Source organism: Varroa jacobsoni, unplaced genomic scaffold (assembly GCF_002532875.2).
Source record: "Varroa jacobsoni isolate VJ856 unplaced genomic scaffold, vjacob_1.0 scaffold_311, whole genome shotgun sequence".
Classification (NCBI taxonomy): Eukaryota; Metazoa; Arthropoda; class Arachnida; order Mesostigmata; family Varroidae; genus Varroa; species Varroa jacobsoni.
The window spans coordinates 17,376-39,416 of record NW_019213213.1 but is presented as its reverse complement, the minus strand read 5'-3'; the positions used below and the strand labels follow the sequence as shown (position 1 = coordinate 39,416).

The following is a 22,041-nucleotide window of genomic DNA, read 5'->3' as shown; positions in this document are numbered from 1 at the left end:
CGGCGCTCTTACCACTACCGTCGTCATTATATTCGTTTATCAGCTAATAATCAGAGTTCAGATGAGCAGAGAAAGTTCAGAAGTCGTAATTAGAAAGAACTCACGGTCGATGTAAGGTCACCACAAGCCCCTGTCAACAACCAGTGATAACTACTCGTAATGGGCGTCTGTCAGATTCCCCGACGTTTAGTCTGCCTCTATTGCGGTGTGCCTCAACTACTAACTAATAATTGGAGAAAATTTTTTTTACGAGTTTCGATGATCACGGAGGAAATATCTATATGTAGTCACAGAAAAATTTGCTGGTCATTTGCCGAAAATGATAAGGTGATACAATCGAGAAGGCGGCTACGGCTTCAGCGATAACTCTTGCCATTTACACTTGATTACCTAAAAAACAGGCATGTACTAATTAAGGGACGAGATCAAACACGAGATTACTGACTTAGCAATAATTTATAATAAAAATCGCTAAATTATTGCTACGCAATGATAAAAGCCTGAAACTCCAATGGTTTTTACTAGCCATAATGGCGGTGTCGACTACTTCGTGCCATAACCATATGTACGTGCTTAGCTCGTGCGCATGCTGTGCAGCTGTCAATAACTAAAGGAAAAATCCGCTGTTTAGAACTATTCTATAATGTAATATTCATCTTTTCCAAAGCAAAATCAACAAAGCTAGAGGGGTTAGTGGAAACTCGGGTTTTAACTAACGATCCCAAGTTGATTTCGAAGGTTACGATCAACGTTCACAGACCAACACATAGGTTCGAGCAGAGGGTGTACCCACATCTGTATTCACCTACCGTTGTTTTTGTGTACGTTTTTCCTGATTTTGTTTGTTTCTATCTTCCTCTTGTGTGGTCTAGGGATGGTCGACTGAGCGAGGGCGACAAGGTCGTGGCGATCAACGGGACCCGTCTCAGCGGACTCGGCCATCGGGATGTCGTCCAACTGCTTCAACAGTACAGCTGCAACAATAACAATCCCCCAGCAGCAACCTGTGAGCACAGCAGTAACCTCCAGCAAGCAGGAGGATCAGACTCGCTTGGAACAGCAACGACGAAGATTGGAACGAACCTAGTCAGTATACTCGTCGACACCAGCCAGCAGCTGCACAGTCATCAGGAACAAGTTCAACATCTCCAGCCACAGCATATCGGCTGCCTCGACAACAACGACCTCGTTAACAGCTGCTGGACAAGTGACGGAACACCTGCTGGTCCCATAGGCCAGCTGCAAAGCGGCGAGTTCGTACCGGAAATGGTGGTAAGTAGCGAGCATATTATGATTGTAGGAAAGATGAATATTTTCATGTCTAAAGAAGTAAGTAGAGAACTAAAGCAGAATTAGTTAGCTGTAGCTATTTGCATTTATGATTTTTTATCTTGCGCCATTAACTTATCCGTAGAGTCCTGTTGTCTTTAACCAACTTTGTAAATCTGCGTCGAAGAGAACTGACCAACAACGAACAGCTGCGACAGCAGCACCAGGACGCTATCGCATATCAGCCAATCAGGCAAATTACACTCGGTCGCCTGAGCAGAAAACAAGTGTTCTCCGTGTTTGTATCGACCAAAGTGAGGGTGGCCAGGCAATGGGGATCTTGACAATGGCGCAAGTTCCGGGCTCTCAAAGCTTGGGAAGATGGTTTTGAAACCGACGCGATAGAAGATGGTAGCTGTCGCCAGCAGCTACTGTTTCTGTTATTACGGCTATAAGTGATTATGTCGTTTTCCGATGGGTGGCTGTTCAGCTGAGTAATGGACTGCATAAGGAGGAGAACAACGCCTTGGTAACTCTGTAATTACGCGATGGACGAAGATCTGTAGAAGCCCATGGTACACTATAACAAAAAAATCAGAAAAGCAACACTTAAGATAATGAGTTAATATCTACAAATGCATACCTATTACTGAGACGAAATAATACTAGCCACTCCTGGGAAATGTATGCATTATGCAGCCATACATGTCGTGCGAGTGTCCTCAGCGCGAGGGCCACCGAGTGGCTGCTATCGGTGTCAACAACGAAGCTTTTCTATGGACCGAAGCCTTTTTCTGTGTACTTCGCGGGCGGTAATGCGCCTTGCACGGAATAAAAAGTATAATAAATTTTCTATTCTTCGAGTAGACCAACCTCTAGGAGTAATGTGTCGTGATGACATTTTTATCAACTTGGGTTGGCTTCTGCCAGATAGTTTTTGTTGATTTTAGCGCTCCGCCTTATCTGAAAGTCACGTTTGGCAGTGTTGCCAGAGAAGGTATTTTTGCTTTGGAATTTTGCTGGCAATTTTAATGCGGAACGTTTCCCGCGTAATTAGATGTTATATAGGCCATGATCGCTAGAATTACATCGTTATTGTTAAACTATTATAAGTTAATCATATTGACATTTTATGTCCCTACGGCTATTCACCTACTGTAAAATGAAATTACCCTTGAGGATTTTATATACGATGATCGACAAGTATATGTAGGTATAGTTCAAAAACGTTGTGGGAGGTTGCAACCTAACCTAGCCTATCGTAGTAAAATCTATGTTTGTGTTCTATGAATATAATACCAAATATTGATATATTAAAATAAAAGAAATGAAAAACAGTTCCGAAAATATAGTTTGATCAGCTCTGCTTAATATTAACTAGACAATTCAGTATTTTGACCAAGGGCTCAAAAGTCAAAAACAAACAAGGAAATCTACAATGTATTAATGATTATTATTTTTTGCATATATTAAATGCAAAGCTTTATTGATGTAGAACGAGCGCGTTTAGGAGATGATAACACTCGCAAGAGTCTACGAATCCAATGAAGGCACATGTTTTGCTGGACGTGTAACAGGTTCGTTGTAAAAGAGCATCCGCATACTTTACTATAACGAATTGCACTACGTTTGGTGAGTATATGACTTGCCGGCTCGTTTTTTTTTACTCATTTGTGCCTTGTTAAATGGAAATCCATACCTCAGCTAGAACGCTTGTTAAGTCATATCACCACGATGGGGGACAGGCAGCGCGCACTTGGGCGGCGGAGGCGGCAGAGGCAGGAAGTACTTGATCGAGTTTCGGTCAAGTGACGGGGTGGCCGTCTGAGGTTGCATAATTTCGAAACAGCAGAACGGTTATAGGAGCGTCGAGCACAATCAGTATGAACTAAGGATACTTAACGCGCGTTGCCATTGCAATAACCAGCCGCTTGGGCGTAATTACGTTGTGATAACGATGAGAATAAGGAATTGTTTGAAACCCATAGTACAGACGAACAGGAGAGAACAGGGAGCGGCGGACAAGAAAGTCTACGAAAATGAAATGATTATTCATCATTCCTTCGACTCTCCTTACGGTGGAGAGTGATGCCCTATTATTATTAGCAGCCTCGTATTGCTGTTTCACCGAAACCAGATGTGATTTGTTATTGCCGATTATGTTTCTTTATAGGGGCATCTTATGCCCTGCAATAGGAAAAGATTATTAGTTCGAAATAGGCTTCCGTACATCTTGAGAGATCTTTGTAGGTTTATAGACTTACGATGACAGCCAGACAGGAAGTCTTGCAAAGTACTCTTCACTGCACCGAATAGCACGGCTCAGTACGACCCATTTTACTTTTCTAGTCTTTTATGAAGTAAGGTTAAATGAATGATTTCTGGTTAATTTGCTGTAGGTACGATAACTTTTGGGATCCCTAAAGGACATTTCATTCTTTCAAAAATCTTGCGAAAATGATTATAGCATGTTTATTTGTTAGGTGAACAACTGCCAAAATAAGTAATTTTTAAAAAAATACTTCACCAAAAAATGTTGCCATATATCAGAGACGTCAAAATTTTGTTACTCTAACTATCGCTTTTTGCTTAAAGTAATAGATAGGTCTAGCGAGTACAGCCGTCGATTCAGTTTCACGACAAGTATACGGCGGAAAGTCTATAGCTAAGCGTTAGAAAACAGTGCCAGGTAACTTTAAATTGGTTGAAAAATAAAGAAAGAATACATTGAAATGGAAGAAAATGACAGAAGCCAAATGCAGTCTGCGAATGCCAAATTTGAAAGACATTCAAGAAGGACAGTGGAAATAAGCTGACCAAAGTAATGGGTCGGGAAAATCGACCCACCGTGAACAAGCAGCTGCAGCGGAACGTTCAACTCGGTGTAACACAAACTCAATTCGCCAATTGTAGAACAAGCTGATGGAACAATCGGCACAAGGCAGGCTGTCATCGTAGTATTCCGCTAGGAAATGAAATAGACCGAACAATTTAATAGCAATTGGTGTGTGTATTTACCTGAATATATATATTCAGTGCAGATCCTGGACTTGCCTTATTTTGCTCCACCAGAGTGTGTCTCAAATGCATCATCAGTTGAACACATAACGATAAGTCCGCTGTTGTGTCTACGAATCTAGACCCGCTGACTTTGCTAACGTACGAAACTTAGGTACATGCGAGGGGAATAGTAGAGGTTCATGAACATTCCCAAAAGTGGGCCTAACGGTCTGGCTTGTTTTGTCCCTCAATTTCCAGCTGAACACGGAGTGGGCGCAGGTGGAGGCGATCGAATTGGTGAACGATGGCTCAGGACTAGGTTTTGGTATCATCGGAGGCCGAAGCACCGGGGTCGTCGTGAAAACCATTTTGCCCGGTGGCGTTGCCGACAGGGTAAATGCTATTTATTGTCATCTCTCCATATTCTTGCATAGAACGCTTGCAGTACAATACAGGTACATCTAGATCCAAGGGAATGAACTACTGGGATGAGTAACTGCATCATACGAAAATACGACCAATACTGCGGCATGATACTGCCTCGTAGCAGACCAAATAGTCGAGCCCGTTATAATTTAAGTAAGTCAGCATCAGTTTTAGCACTTGTCTGCTTTCTCAAACTGGACATTTGCATTGAGTATGAGTGCAAACACGTTATTAATAATTGAGTTAGATTCCTTCATATGAATATATCTGATCGGAAGTAAGCATTGCCTTTAATAATATTTGCTCTGTGGCAGGAAACTGCGCCTTGACGAGCAAAACCGTGTAGGCATCTTTTCGCCCTTCTTTGTCCTACCTAATTTCGGTTGGTTTCGACCTATCTGACCTTGTTCTGCGTTTTATACAGCGTGCGGTTACTAGATTCGCGCCACAAATTTTACAAGAGTTATCTGTGATTAAATAGCAATTGCCATTTCATGTACGAAATCGTTTGCTGAATATGGCCGGGCTGGTTAATGGTAGTCCATAACTGGGCGTTCGGTTTTTACCCAGAGAGGGAGTCAACTACGCACGTTTTTTCACGATTATAGAAGACGATCCTTAAAAGTATACTTGAAGAAATACCTCCTCTCATGCAAATAGGAAATATCAATTTTGTGACCTCTGTCGGCGTTCTGAGAGAAACGACTACTGCAACCACTACCGCAACTGCCAGCCAAACTATATTTTTGTGACTATGGTATACAAATATTCATTCAGATTGACAGAATCTAAGCTTGGGAATTTGATGGCCCATTTAAAGCAGGAGTAGGTTTCGTAGGAAAAATGCATCTTTAACAAGCTGCTTCCAAGAACATTATAAGGTGACAGGGTAGGTCAAAAGCTATCGTTGAAATAAGTAACAAAGCTGATCGATTATTATTATTATTATTATTCACGTTCAGTCTAAAACATTCTGTCAAAAAAATAGGCGGATTTTCAACAATACATAGGTCGTAAATGTCGAAACGTTTTGGTTAGGTTTGGGGTAGGTACAGTTAGCCAGTAAGGTTCAGAGGCAGGATAGCCAGCGTACCTTCGTGGGACTGAGCTGTTTGCTTTATCAGCTTTTGTGGCCTTTGGACATTTTTTGTCGAGCCTTTCCGGCAGACATGTTCCCTTCCCATTAAGGCACGCCCCGCTGATATGCTCTCGAAAAAGCCGTCCTTTATGAAATTGCAAGACAAAGAGTACACGTCATAGTAGGAACATATTCCCAAGCCAAGTAGCTAGATCGGCAGTGCAGAAGCAATTAATGCACTACATTATAGAAAATCGGATCAAGAATTATGTTTGTAGTGTACAGTTTCGATTGACAACAATTTACAACTAGAATCACTAAAAAAGCAGTTAATGCAGCGAATAGGTCTCTGAAGTGCCAACCAATAGTGCAATGTGTCCTAATTGGATGACAAATTAAACAAGCAGTTTCAGGAGGTGAATATCTGTCCTATAAGATGCAGTGCAAATGTAGAACGTCTGTCTAGGAAAAACGCATGCATGCAAGCTGGTTAGCCAAATGGCTACGATCACTTTTTAACCAATAGGCCTGGTACGAACAAATCAGCAAGGTAATCGCATTGTGCGTGTACGACACGCTGCAGTCTGTTGTTAGTGAGGAAGGTCTCAATTATTCCGACAATTTGGTGAAGCAGAGAAACCAGTCGCTTCCAACCTATTCCTTTCTTGGGCCCGAAAATGCTAGTTTAACTGTCAGTGGCTCACTCCTCCGGAATCACATCCGCTAACCTGCGAAAGCGACGATGATGAGACACGAAAGTGATAGGGAAGGGGAACGGTTATCTTGTTTGGTCCTGGCGGCCTTAACTTAGTTTCTCGTCTTTATCGTTCCTTTTTTGTAAGCAAAACACGTGAGTCTAAAATGATCTCTAATAGGCTCTTTAGAGGTTGCCATTGGGCACCCTATCTAAGCAGCAACAGAAGGCGAACGGAAGGATATTGTCTCGGTGTGACCCTTATCCTGGCCTTGCCCTCGGATTCTAAAGATTTTAGAATTTTTTTCGTCTTTCGCACAGGATAATAAGACCATAAACTAAGCGACCTCTCCACTTCTATGCAGCTGCTGCTAGACTTGAAGGCCCTTTCCATTCACATATCCTTCACTGCATGTGACTAGTATTAGTAAGCAGTCAGCAGACGTTTTAGCTGCCGGTTTCCTGTTCCAGTTTTCCTCGTCCTTTGGGTACGCGGTGCAGCTCTGCACATTGTTGCAGGGACATCCGAACAAACAACAGTGGCACAAGAGGCAGGATGAAGTTGCTGGGCCAAATTCATTTAACAAAGTGCCCTTGCTATCTCTGTCAGAGAGAACCGATGAGTGCCAGATGGCAAAAAACGGCGTCCTTTCGACAATGGTCATATACTCAGGATGTTTGCTATTCGTTGGTCGGCCAGTGGTGCAGGTGGACGGTGGTGCCTGTAACGGGGACCCGGCATGAGCGAAGAGGATCACATGCAAAGGTATAGGTGCAGTGGCCGGCCCGCAAAATGGGGAAACGTTACTGGGACAATGTTTTGGCCTTGCGGTTTTGACTGTGAGGATCGTTCCAGGGGCAGTAGCTGTAATAGTATTAGCTAGCTGTATTGATCGAAGTAACAACTGCGGTAGAAGTTGACCCGGAGTGATTAGAGGTAATGGAATCGATTATAGAGTTGGCTTCGTTTCGTCACGACGCTTCACCGAATCACCGGTGCTAGCTAGGTCTTATATTAGCCTGGACAGCAAGCTTTTCTCCTGCGAACTCGGTCGGATGAAAGAACGAAAGCGATGCAATTGAGGAACAGTCTTCTTCGACAGGAAACGAACGACGGAAAATTCGAAGAGAGGACAGAGAGCGGAAAAAGGAAAAGGTCATAGGTTAGAAAACGCGTTTGGGGTAATTAGGCATTTCATCAGCAGACGGGCAATAGCTGGAGGGGCTAGCCCTCCGATGGGCTATGTGGAGTTTAATTGAGAACTACGCGAACAAGGAAAAACAGGCTCCCTTTCGTAGCGCGTCTAGGTACGCATTTTTTTTTTTCTATTAAAAGTGCGTGTCACACACGCTGAGAACTACCTCGTGTCTGAGGTAACAGGTACCGTGAGTCGACGGCTGTTGTTGTTGTTGTTGCTGCTGTCGCCGCCGCCGCCGCCGTTATTGTCATCTTTTTAGCGTTAATCTGAACTCCATTAGGTAACCATGACATTGCGTTTCCACTTCTTCACTGATTTTTTAAACTTTCCATCTGATCTCTAAAACTAGTACGAATAATAAAACGGGTATTCTTAAGAGATAAATATAGCTGGACTACTATACTCTATTATGTAGTAGCTCAATTGACACGTTTAATAAATATGAATATCATCTTTTTTTTTCGCGGAAGCCGTCCCAATGCATTACCTAAGCTCTGTTTGGTACCCATTTATCGGTCTGCAGAGTTACGCTCTGCTGCTGTTGAGTAGATTGAATCGTGTTTACAGCGTCTCCTACGATGTCAAATAGGTCTTTGTCATTATTTTCAAGTGGAAAGCTATGAGCCGAACGAGTTTTTAAAAAACGTATCCTAATTATTTATTAAAAAAAAAACTCGAGAATTTGTTTTAATTATTATTTATTTCGAGTAGGACTTTAATGTACTATAAGTAATATTGGGCTGTGAATGAAGTTAGTTTGATTAAACGGAAAGCTTTGTTTTGAGACTTTTCTTTTCTCTTCTTTGACAGGACGGACGGCTGTTGAGCGGAGACCATATCCTGCAGATCGGAGAGGTGAATCTACGTGGAATGGGTTCTGAACAGGTACCGCTTTTTTCTGAAATGAGCCAACTTCTTATTATGAGTGCTCATACGCAAACCGAACCTAGATATTGTGATTGATCGTATAAGTAACTGATACGTTGTTACTATAGCGCATAAAACAAACAGACTCTTGCTTGTGACTTCTTGAACGCTGACCATTGTTCACCCTACAATGATGTGTTATCCTTGACGTGTATAGGTAGCAGCAGTATTACGTCAAGCGGGCACATCCGTACGCTTGGTAGTTGCGCGACCGGTGGATGCTTCTGCAGCCGCTGGACTGGAAGGACTTGCGGCCCCCGTCGTACCCACAAGAATACTCGCCGACGCTGACCAGGTAATTGGACTTTACCAACAAAAAACCCGGTCATAATGTGTTCAATACAATAAATGTGATCATAAAAGAAATTGGTTTGTTTGTATCTGAAAAACCTACGTTCTGACGATCTAGGCAGTGGCAAAATCATCATGACATATCGCTTCCTCATCGTTGCACTCACCTGCAGTTTTATCCTACCATAAAAAAAAAGGTGCACATAATTCGGCCGGAACAACGACTAATTTGCGGTATGGAACGAAGTTATCCATTTCAAGATTTGAATCCAAGATTCATATGTGCCTAGGTTCATTATGGGGAGAAGCTGCCACGAGCAGAGCAGAATTTCTGCCTATAATGTTCCATCCTGCCAGTGCAATATTACTGCCTAGATTTTCATAGCTACCGACGCTGTGAATGTGATCCTCTCGCAAAATCTCCCCTGAATGCCGATGCATTCAGAGTAAGCCAGAAGCTGACAACTGCATCCTACGATTAGGGATAGCTCTGCTAATTATATTGTGCAATTACTGTTTTTAAGTACTAGGTGAAGCGTACGTTCATCTGCCTATACGATAAGAAATTGATGAAAGATGCGTGATGACTAGCCGTAGCACACACTGAATATCTACAGAGTAAGAGTGTGTGATGAACATGGTGGAACAAATACGACTTCTCCCTATAATCGGCCATATATTATTTTCTCTTCTACTTGCTTGTGCCCCCTTCTTTTTTTGTTCATTTCTTTCTTCCAATCTGTGGAAATTGTTCATTTGAGAAATTTTAAGAAGAACAACTTCGTCTGCTTCCTTGTACCTCACTACTGCCACATCACCAATATATAGGGTCTACCGGGAACTATCTGCCACTTCACTTCTGTGCCATTAGTTATCTGCATGATGTAGATGTGCCCACATACAGTAGAACACGCCGATGTCTTATGAGCGATAGCACTGAATCACGCAAAAATAAACCCGCATCGGCGCAACCGCACCTTCCACCTCGCCTATCTGAATCTTGTAGCCTTGTCGAAAAATCGGCCTGTATAACTCGACTATGAGGTCCCTGCTAGAGGTGTATGTCGGCCTGCTTACAGCAGGGAGCTATGTGCGTGTCCACCGAAATGACACCCTGCTATCGTTGCACGACCAGAGCTAGTCGTGCTCCTGGCTTTAGCGTAGACGGCTCTGAGTCTATCGCCGCTGTCCTCGGAGAGCGGATGAATTTTTTCTTGACCCTACTTCGCTAGAACCTTCAATTGTGCGTAGTGTTTCTAGTTCCTTTTGCTTTTCCAGTGACCACTTTGTTGTGTAGACCAACAGATACGCACTGGGGGTGGCCGCGGTGCTGGTGATGCCAACTTTCACTTTTAGAAACTTCGAACAGTTTTCTACAAGAGACAGTAGGCAGAGATTTGCGTCTGGACAATTTGCCCCACAAGGCTTTGGGTCCTAGTGAACGTCGTCCTAGTGGTTGTAGCAGAATAGGTTCAGTAGAAGGGACGAACAAGTGAGATGATGATACAGGGATGCAAATTTAGCTGTCATGCTACACCGCTGGCAGCATGGGCTTAACCTACCGACCGACTAAGCGACTTTATGGGTTCCGCGTTTAGCTATGCATTGCGAATGTAAACGGCAACTACCTATGCTTTAGCCAAAGGTTTCTGTGCTCGAACAGATACCACAGTGTTAAGGCTCGTCTGAGGAAGAGCAGCACGCTTCATGGACAGCTGATTGCAAGCAAGCGACTGGCAGTGGCAAAAACGTATTTACAAATTAGTAGCAATAAGCGTATCGCCCATTGTCGTTGATTGCACGAAAATCCCATTTGCCACTTTGTTGCGTGTAACTCGTGGAATTTGCTTTTTTCTTTTCGATTTTTGCATGTTACTTGAGTGCGGATCCAGTGCTGTGCTTGTGGGTTAACGTACTAAGCCCAGCATGCCTGAAAAGGACCACTTCTCACGATAGTGACCATTTGTAGTATTGGTCGCGGTTTCAATCATCAGGGGTGACTTGTGTTAGTTACGCACAAGGCGTTAGGCTTCAGCGAACAATGGTATCATGACAAAGTCATGACACTGTCAAGATGTACGTATGTATACCTATGCACGTCCCGTAACTCACTCAATAACTCAATTCCATTAACGAAGAAGCAGGACTTCTTTTAGTGCCACTAAAACTGTCACCAATCTCAGCTCGTGACAGCAACGCTAGCCCCCAGTGATGGTGCTCTGATACGCGCCATGTCACGTTTTGCTGGCCGCAATGACGGTTTTGTGGGTTGCTCAACGACTTAGCAACATTATGTTCGCGAACGTGGCTGTAGTGGTTCTCGCGGTACGTCAGGGCCACGCTCCGCTTTCTTTAGAAAAGCGGCTGCTGCTTCGACGGGTCTTTCGATTGATTTCCTAGATTGGCAGTTTGTGCATTCTTCTCTCGTTCTATGGTCACGCTTGCTTCACTGCGCGCTGGTGTCATGTACATATGTTTGCCTTCATCAGTCCACGGCCCCCGACTTTCGTTCCCGCTGCTACCCACACGACGTTCGCCATTCCTCATTCTATAGCTTTCAAGTTTCAGAATAGCAGTCGTCGCCGTCCTCTTCCTCGTCGTACTCTTTCAGACGCTTCTGAGAATGGAGGGCTGTAGCATGGGAAACTGAAGAATATCAACAGCTGGACCTTAGTGGAGCTCAGGTTTCAATGGTACCGAGGAATGGTTGCAAGCTGCCACGAGAACGAGCCTTACCTTTGTTTAAAGTGCAGACGAACGGGGCTTGTCATCTTTTGCTGCGTCAGCCATAGAGCTGCTAAAAGCTTTTGTCGGTGGCCGCAACCTCTGATGCAGTAGTCCTTTTGGGAATTTAATTTTGTTTAGGCCGTTATGGCAACGTCATTCTTCCGGGAAGATGCAGACACACGTGCATTTTAAAACTAAGCAGTTGAAAGTAAATACAAGCAACAAAAGGACAGATAGAGGAAAATGTACTATTGGATAATATATATATATATATATGTATATATATATGTTGGACAGAAATAGATTTTGCCATTATTACAGTATCCTACTCGTGTGTATGCGAAATAAGAGAAACAACAGGTCCATATATTGATATTATTCGACCCGTTAATTGCTAAGTATTTAATGGCAAGTAGGACTACCAGGACGTTAACGCACTTTCTGAATGATTGGAAGGATCAGCAAAGTTGACCTTCGATGGAGCTAGGCCAACGAAACGGGCTAGTTAGTTTAAGCGCCTAGCCGACAATTTGGTCGTATGCAGGACATGACGTATCTTTCGATATCGGCAGAAGTGTTGTTCGGCTTTGAAGTCGCAAGCACCTAAGATAGCCTAGGAAATAATCTTCGACCGGTTCTGTTGGGAAAAAGAAACTTTATTAAATTGCTTGTTTTCTGGCGTTAGAAACAAAAGAAAGAAGGTAGAACCAACTTTGTCAGACAAGTTGAGACTGGGCTTAGGCTACTATCAACAAAGTCAAGAGGCCGGCTGGGTCTACCAGTTAAGCCAACTTCATTGCGCCAGCCCGTGTAACGTACTCTATTGAGATCATTAGCGTTCTGCGGGGTTGCACCCCGCATCCGCCTGGCATTTAAATCGACAGACATCCAAAGCAAAGTGCGAAGTTTCACTGCTATCGGTGTTTCGTGATAATTATGCCCTCTACTCCCTTGGGCCTTATCATTTGCCCTTATATTAAGAAGAACATAAATGTTCAACCGTTGCTGGATTATGTTGCTATTACTGACGCCGTCGAGATACAATAGATTAACTACTTTTTCTGACCCCTTACATTTTCTACTAGGTTCTGTTAGTACCCACGTTGTGTTAGTAAGTTGATGCTAAAAGATCGATCAGGATTATGCGGAACTAATATGACAGTATCTTAGCCGACTGTTAATATTAAGGGAGCGTGAGCAGGATGGTTCCGGCAAAACTCCGACAAACAAATGGAAGTGAGAAAGCATAGAATATATGGCGGAAATTTGTACGCTTGGGTTATATTATGAATAATACTGCGGTAGTGGTGACCCCCAACGAGTGCTGCTCTCGGCGTGCAACGAGTATTTACTTTGCACAATAGCAACGGATTAGAGTTAGTTATCCTACAAAGATTACGAGCAATAGCAGGTTATGATTTAAAAAAGGGCGAAAGCAATGCACTCGTGTGAACAAGTGATTACTAACTCCCAATTCTACTAACTTAACTGGTGTATAATTTGCCTCATGGCTTGAAACGGCCCTGATTCAATATCGTGCGCTGTTCTGAATCAATTTCAATGATGCACTACATATATGCGACATCTATATGGACGTATACGTATATATATATCCGACTTGGTCGATCAGTAAATCGGCCGGTTGTCCGTCGTTATAGGGACAGACAAGGTTGGTTTTCCAACGTATTTACTCGATATTTATATTATCAAGCCGTGTTTATGCTTAGAAACAAAAGGCTCAATTGTGAAATGTGTTTACCTAGGCTGTCAATTTTTACACGGATGACAGCAGATCTGACAGAGTGCAGTGGCACACTGACTGGCTCGACAAGACGCCGCAAGACATGAATTTCCCCCACCTATCTTTCCTGCGCTCCCGCTGCTGAAGCATTTCTCTTGCCGTGGTCCGTCTCGCGTTGTGCCTCGCGGATTGTTCCTAGTCGTCAGCTCCAATAGGTCTACCAGCAGTCAGCCGATATCAGAAGCCACCTCATGAATTATGGGCGGGTTCATTTCTACATTACACTATGCCAACGTATATTCTCTCATCGTTGTTCTACGCGGATTGGCATTTGTTTATAATAAATTTACGCGTCACCGTTCACGCTCGCTTCACTGCTCTCGACTTTATTTTCTTTTATTTTTGTTAATTTCGTTCTGGTTCTAAGCCCTTACACGTATCAGTCACTGTTCTCCTACGTGGCGAATACTACAATTACCATCTTCACCGACGTGTTTTTCTCGTCGTCCTTAGCTATTGTAGCTTATTCTACTTTGCCCTGTTCCCTCCGTCTTTATTTAGTGCTGTCCTTCTTCGCTGCTGCTGCTATGCAAAGTTTGGAGGTTTGTGTGATGGTGTGGATACATTTATATATGTATATATATATATAGTAAATAGCCATTAGCTTTCGCCAGTAGAACGCAGTCGCTATAACGTTCTTTGCCGGAACGTGGAACACGTGGCGTGGCGAAATGCATAATCGCTACCCGTACAGAATTGTGGGTAAATAGTCGACTGCCTTCCTCTTCTTAGGTGTTTCCTTGTGCGTTTATGTTTGGACGAGCTGCTTGTACAACCAATAATTTGTAAATAGACGTAATTATGATGACGTTCTGACGAGCACAATCGGTACTACTACTATTACTACGAGTACTGCTGCCGGTGGCCCTGTCCAGCTTATCGTGACAGGACCGTAAGCAGTTTTCTAATCTGGAGGTGTCAAGCAGAAGGGAAAGGAAGAGTTTGAAAGGGAGTTGATTTTGCTCTACGATTGCTACTCTAACAAAAATGGCGGCATCAATTAGTCGAGCATATAGTTAGTGCTGGTACGGTTGGTGTATGACAATAATAAGCATAAGTAAGACCATATTGCTACGTAATAAAAACAACATGCAGTAGATAACGCATGGAGACCTGGTCTGTTTGTGTGCAATTGTTGTCCTTCGTTATTTTGTAGAAGGTCGTGTGTTCTCGCCTCTAACGCTGCTAAACGTGTGTGTAATGATGTATTTTGAACTAGATACTTACTAAAAAGAATCTATGATCCTAGAAATCGTCCTTATCTTAGAGGGACTCGGATGTGTACCCAGGTTAACTTGCACTGGGACTCTGAATTCAGTACGACCGTTCAACGGAGTATATAATGAGCTTTTAGCTTAAGTGCAGTGTCACCTCATATCGATTTGGCACTTCATTCGTGATGCAATGGAACCCCTGACACCTAACCTACTGCAGTTATTAGTGCTGCCTACGGTATGCGGATGAAACGGAACACTTTTCCTGCACTCGCCTGCCTAATGCTTATCCAGAAGAACTGGAGACTGTCGCACTAAGGCCAGCTAAACACCGGCTTTGAAAAGCAAAATTAAAGTTTTATCGACAGCTGATATACGAAGGTAAAAATATCCGGATTTCCGCCAAAACCTGACGCGGACTGTACAAGTCGTCATACCTTGACTTGCTAGCTATTCGTTCAGGGGACGGAGCAAAATTAGTGCAGATAGCAGCTTCATCCTTCCGCCCCCCAGCTCCGACCTGTGCGAAGACATCGTCGTTGTTCGAGTCATTCATATGAGCCTTTCGTATTCGAATGTGACGGTGGCATCGGAAGAACGTATATTAAAAAAAAAAAACTACGTGAAAAATGATCTTACCTATACCAAGAAGAAAAGATTTGATTGACGTGTATCCGCGTTCGCGTGATAGTTCAGTGCGTAATGTATTTGCCTGCTAATCTTAGAAACACTTCGTGGTCGAAGTTCGAACCCGGGCATAGACAGACAGACGGCTCGATTCGTGATGGAAGTCGGCAGTCTTACGGAACACCTAACGGAGGTACGAAAAAAAAAACTTAAAACATTTGTTAGCCTGCGACGGCCTCTTGTACGCTTCATGGCCTCAAGATTGCTGCATTGCGTAAATGCTAAGGTTTTCCATCACCCTGGAGATCGTAGACGTGTGGAAGGTTCCTAGCACTTACTTCTTCATGGTGACAGTGAGAATCACTGTAAATCGTCTAAATGATGACGAAAGATAACATGGCTTAGTGTTATGTTGAACGGGATGATAAAATACATAGGGACCGCTGTGGGGGTTATAGGTGTTGAGTGGTTTCAATCGTTACCAAACAAATTGAAGTGCAGCTTGGATTGCAAATTGGCAGCTATATTTGCTTACCGGGGGCGTTTGTGCGAATGCACTGAAAAAAGGCACGTAAAAAACATAGTATCTATATGTGTCATCGGGAAGATATTGACCGCTTTAAGGCTAGATTGAAGTTATCAAATACTGAGCTAAATATGCGCTATTGTGAGCGAAAATCCGATTGATTTTCGGGAAAATTGTATGTGATCTATCATTTTAATGGTGGAAGGTAACGCACTTACTATTTTTTTTACTTACTACTACGATTTTTTTTTCAAATGTTACAATTTAGTTAATTATTGAAGTTAGGGATGGGAGTGTATTGATTCTCCGGACAGATTCGAAATACACGATTCTTCTTATAACCTTCTAAACGCATAGCACCAGGTCGTTTGACGTTAGTCTTAGCTTTGCTACAGATTGCAGCAGTACTTGTTCTGCCTATTATTACCGCGTGTGACTACTATGAGAAAAATATATATATTTTTCTCATCAAAGATGACGCGGACTTTTTGAGTTTCGTAAATGTCAATTCGTATGGCATCCTAACATCTAGCTTTTTTTGTAGCTAGCTTTTTATTTAACTAGTTGAAAGTGTGTTTGAATTCCTTGTTTATATTTCGGCTGCTCGCATGTCCAGGTCGAACAACTTTTAGCATATTCAATACGAAAAGCATCTATCAGGTCAGAATTTTCAGAACGAGAGCAACTTTTAGGTAGTTTGTTTAGCTGACCTTAAGCAACACGTTTTTTCATGTGTGATCGTATTTGTATCTTTAACATAATTAATGTTGAATACAGCGAATTTTTGCGGAAGGCGTTCTATCTGACAGGCAGTCCGGCCTACCTACTACTACGAAGGCTCAGAAGAAAGACACCTGTGATAGTATCTTGAAAGCCGTGTAGCTAAAAACAAATATATATATATATATATATATACCTTGCGGATCACAGTGTTTGAAGGGGTCACAATTTTTAGCAACTGAAATTCACGTAATAAAAATATGCAGTTTTTTCTTTTCTCGATCGCGAAACTGTGATAGATCCAGGTAAATAAATTAAGAAACAAAGACCTGATTACGCACTATAATAACAATGGCTGAAAACGTTCGCTGGAGGCTTATTTCAAAACACCAAAAAGGTCAGGGACATCAAAGAAGCGTAAAGATTGGAAAGCTTACACTAGTTTTCTTCCTATTGTAAGCTTTACCGTTTTTAATCTGCGCTGACTACACTGACTTTTAGCTGCCTAACTAAACAACCACCCCACAAAGCCAACAATGGATTAACATTTCTTTCTCTTCCTGTATTTCTCCACTTACATTTTTCTACATTTTTAGCAATTATACTTGCTATTAACATATAATTCGTGGGTCAGCAAAATAGGTAAAACAACAACGACAACAACTGCTCCTACAAGAAGCACAGCAGGAACTGCAAGTTCATCAAAGCAAAGTCTCTCGTCCCAGAATTCCTCAACTTCACTTACTCTCTTATTATCTCTAACTCGATTTCTGTTCTAGGTTGAGCGTCACTTAGCTATGTTCTCAAACAACAATAATAGCGTTGACGACAACAACGGGACGACCACGGCCGCCTCAACGTTTGTTGCCGTAGTCTCTTGTGCTTCAGGAACGACCCCGGTAACGGCTTCCGCCTCCAGCCCAAAGCCGTCCGTGCTTGCAGAAACGCCCTCTGCCACTGTGTCATCATCACCAGGGGTTATCATTGAACCTTTGGCAGGGACGCCCGCACAAGCAGGTTCGGCGATATCGGCTGATGAACGGCCAAGTCCTGCAGGCGGAACAGGGCCTGGGCCCACAACACCTGGCCTCGGTGGCTCCCTCGGAACGTTATCGGCGCCCAACGCTCCTGTTGCCAGTGGTGTAGGCGGCGGTGGAGGCAGTTCTACCCTCCCCCTCGGCGTTGAGCACTCGCCGTTGTCGCAGAGTTCATCTCAAAGCGGTGGCAAGCTTAACCAGGAAGAAAACATAGTTGTTGCGGCGCAAGACATGCACACGGAGCTGCTTAGCCTCATGGGGCTCGACCAGCTGCAGCTGCCCGAGATGGAGACCTTTGAGGTCGAGCTTGTCAAGGATCAACAGGGACTCGGTATCACAATTGCCGGCTACGTCTGTGAGAAGGGAAGAGACGGTAAGCGATGGCAGGACATCGTCGATCTGAGACAGTCGTAGATATGGTAGCTAGCAGTAGAACGTAGCTATGTTTCGAGTAATAGATGACAATAACAATAGTTAGTAGAGAAACAAGAAAGTGTCTAAATGAACGATGATACCTGTCGATATCGAATAGGATATCTGTCCTGAATTACAGAAATACTTGTACGAAGTGCTTCATTCCACAATTCCATCGGTCTTTACTTTGTTCGTATTCGTTGGACGGAGGGGCTCAGAAAGGGAAGAGGTTAACATTTTCTTTGGAAGTCCAGAAGGTTATGACGCTGAGTTAGTGTGATGAAAGATGATATATATATATATCATCTTTCATCACACTAACTCATATATATAAGTTCATATATATATATAAACTTAACTATAAGTTCAGCTACTCGGTTGTGAGGAACTCGTGGACATGAAACGACACGAAGACGCTCTTCAGGGATGGTGCCAATTGATATTACGCCATTACTGAAGGATGCCATTACGAGGGTTAGGTCCACCTATAGTAAATACGCATTCCCGTCTCCATATGTTTGTGCGTATGTATTTGCATGTGTCAACAAGTGGGTGCAGTGGCGATCGTAGAGTGAAGATGATAAATATGAAAGACGGATGATGAATTTAATGTCGTTTGGCCCCAGTTTAGTACGCTTTCAGAAAATACTTAGCAATAATCGGCCTATTATCATGCACAGTCTACAAATAGCATCACCCACCAAGACGCGGATATATGCTGAGATAACACCGAAATTTTTTTGGGTGGGAGTACACGAATTGTGTAGAGTGTGTCATAGATAGTCTGTTTCAACCAAAAGCTTGGTCGTCCAAGCCGCCATTCTAATATAGCAGCAAATTTTCTCAATATATGAACGCATACAAGCTTTTTTCCTTACAAATAAGCCTCCAGGCTAGCAACATATTTTTTTGTTTATTGTACTTGATAGTTACTTACCTACTGTGTGACAGAAATTTAGGCTTTTTCGGGAATCGCAAGTTAAAATATATCAGGAACCTGTTTCTATCCATTATTTTATATAAAACTGAAAAGGCGTCTCGCATATGTATATGACAGGGCGAATATGGCATCGTGGTCTAGTGTAGGACGGCGACAGTCCCCTTATGGCGTTACTAGCAGCAAGAAGCACGAAGAAGGGTGGAATTGGTTCAAGGAAAAGGGATGAACAAGTCAGGATATTCGAATAGTGTTTGTTTGTTTGAGTGACAGCCTATGTGGAGCACCAAATTCGGCCCTACCCATAACGAAGACGGCAACAACAGCGACGGAAGCGTGAAATAGGCGCGCAGGGGATCAGCAATGAAAGAAACGGATGCAGAAGCACTCGTTTCCCCACATTGGTTGTTTCGTGTCTGTGACTGTGAGAAAAGTCTGTTATTATAATGACATTATCCATGTTAACCGATGGTACCCTACGTTTCGCTATAGTAGTCTGGGTAGTCTCAGACGGAAAAGGTCTCAAGTTTTCGTGTTTCACGAACACAACGAGGCAGTAAATAAAACAAAATTTCGTTGGTTCGACGGCGGACCAAAATGGCAGAAAAGAGAATGTTCTAAATCCTGTCAAAGGCTTGTAGTATTCGTCTGTCAGTAAGCATGGCGCATGCTGAAGGCGACTGTACAATATAAGATGCCATCGTATAGAACGTGTACGAGCTAGCTGGCTGGTTACCCCGATTATTTGGGCTTATTCGGCGAGTATTTGGGTTAAGTCAATCAGCTGCGGCCTAAAGCCGACGGCGAGCAAAGCAGTTTGTTAAACAATAGCAGTCAATTAACCCGCACGTATGCATGCGCACACATCGGCTCGTCACTTAAATGTAGATACACGTGGACGTAAACCCTTCATGAGGTTTGCGTAAATGTAATCGAGCCCTATACGTACGCTGTTTCAGAAGGTCGTATATTTCTTAATGTGTGACAGCATGTCAGATACGGTAAAATAAAACTAGGCCATAGAACAGATTCGTACTTTAACCAGAACGACTCCATACGGGCCTCTAAAAGGGACGAGCTCAATAAATGAAATTATTGTTCTTTTAGATATGCTATGACAGTTTAGTAATTGTCTTAACCCCGCTGACCCTACTTCTTCTAGGCTAGGAGTCCTAGGGAGACGACGCGAAGACTTACGATTTACTTCTGCTAGAGTAAAAACTTAAGTGATTCACATGGGAAACAACAAGGACCTTAAAATAGAATCACTGTGACATAAGCCTATAGAAACTGGGGTGTTCCTTTGAAGTCTACAACATGCTTGTATTGGTTACGATGTTAGGGGGCACTGAATTGATTTAGCCGTCTCAGTAGTTGCAAACGAAATAATTTGCACATAGTCAAGATATCGTGCACAAACCCCGTTGTCTAACAGCGACCGACCATTTCCACTATGGGGGTTCCTCGCAGCGAACGGACACTTCGTTTTAGTGAAATCGTTTTGCCCTTCAGGGTTTTTGGTCCGGTTTGGATGTTTTTTACGGCTAGATCCTTCTGACGCATTTAATAACGATTTTGCATTTCAAGAATTTCTAACATGTAGAATATAACCTTTAATTGGAAACTATCCCTGCTTTGTATTATATAGTACTAGTTTCACAATAGCCGTTATCAACAAAGTTTGTTGCGTAAAGCCGGTAAAATATAAGCTGTCAGAAACGATTCGAAATTACGTACAACAAGCTCTTCTTATAGAAACCGCTTTCAATCATATTAGGTATTCATATATATATGAATATATATACCTAGTATGTGAACGCAAGGTTTACATAGGCTGGTTCATACCATTAGTTTAGATTTAGGTCGTTGTAAATGTGCAACAGCAGTACATGCGCGCACCGGACCTTCAGGTGTGCTCCGTCTAGTTTGAGAGAAACCGGAAGAAGAATGAACGAACAGAAGGCCCAACGTACACACGATCGGCCTTATATGCTGGGTGGCCGGCTGGCGACGTACTGTCTGCCGATGCACGTTGAAGGTCGTTCCCTGTAGTCCTGCACGCTCCGTCAACCGTAGACTGCCCTCCAGTGGAGCGGTTGCTTCGCTGTTTGCTTTCCTACTTGGATGCGTACTTATCTTCAGGACAGATCTGCCACGCAAGCAAAGGGAAAAATGGCTGAGATAGTCCTTGAGCCGAGTTCGACCCGTACGTTCGTCGCGTTTCGTTGCACATGTCACTTGTGTAAGAGATTATGGAATGATAGGATACGCATGCGGACAAACCATCTAAATTTTAGTCCTGCAGTTAGCTGTTCCTACCGGTGGTGTCGTTGGCTTTCGACAACGTCGAATAGCTCCGTCTGTGCTATAACACGGTGTTGACGTGTGTGTCTCAGCGTGTGTGTGCGTTTTGTGTATATGATGCATGCGGTTTTTGGGGCAGCGGACGTATAGAATCAACTAGATATGGATGCATCGTTCAATACATCTGTACCGGAACGGAGTAGCCTTTATAAATGCTTATGCAGTACAGCTGAGAATAGGATGGACCTCTGAATCAGAAACCCAGTAACGAGAATAGGAAATTAAAGAAAACCTAGTTTGCATTGTGGGCATTTAACTTGCCTTCATATTGCAATGTGAGACGTTTAGCAACAACTGTTACAGCAATGATTTCAAATCTATTTTTACACCATTAGCTTTCTCGGATATTGTTAATATACTACAAATAGAATGGAACTAAATTACGTAAATGGTGCTTTGTAACCACGGTCTTGAATGGAAAAAAAACTCTAAAAAAATCGTACGGGGAAAACATAGAACTTCAAAAGGCCCTTATTAAATGAGTATTATTTAGTAACATCTACAGTCTAATTCGACCACTTGTTAATGATATACACATCTACTTTACAGAGGAAATTTCCGGGGTATTCGTTAAAAGCGTAGCAAAAGGCAGTGCAGCTGATCTCAATGGACACATTCGAATTAACGACCAGGTAAGTTCGTAATGAAGGAAACAGAGCATGTAGATATTCTACTAAAGAATAGCAAATACGTTGCCACAGAATAGTAAACGTAGTGCTGTGGGCGTCTGTGAAAAAACGTAATCACTGAAGTGTCTTATGACTGCTATTTTATGTTTTCGTTTGCATGC

At 42.9% G+C, this 22,041-nt stretch overlaps 1 protein-coding gene across 6 annotated transcripts in view; it reads left to right on the top strand.

The window, feature by feature from the left end:
* LOC111259243 (patj homolog) overlaps positions 1-22,041 on the top strand; it is a 53,710-nt gene that overhangs the window by 21,091 nt on the left and 10,578 nt on the right. For all 6 annotated transcript variants that reach the window (XM_022831094.2, XM_022831093.2, XM_086967816.1 and 3 more), the window contains 6 exons: positions 873-1,272; positions 4,528-4,662; positions 8,477-8,551; positions 8,751-8,888; positions 17,279-17,909; positions 21,801-21,883. In XM_022831094.2, coding sequence (XP_022686829.1) covers positions 873-1,272; positions 4,528-4,662; positions 8,477-8,551; positions 8,751-8,888; positions 17,279-17,909; positions 21,801-21,883 — 1,462 coding nt within the window. The remainder of the gene's footprint in view (positions 1-872; positions 1,273-4,527; positions 4,663-8,476; positions 8,552-8,750; positions 8,889-17,278; positions 17,910-21,800; positions 21,884-22,041) is intronic.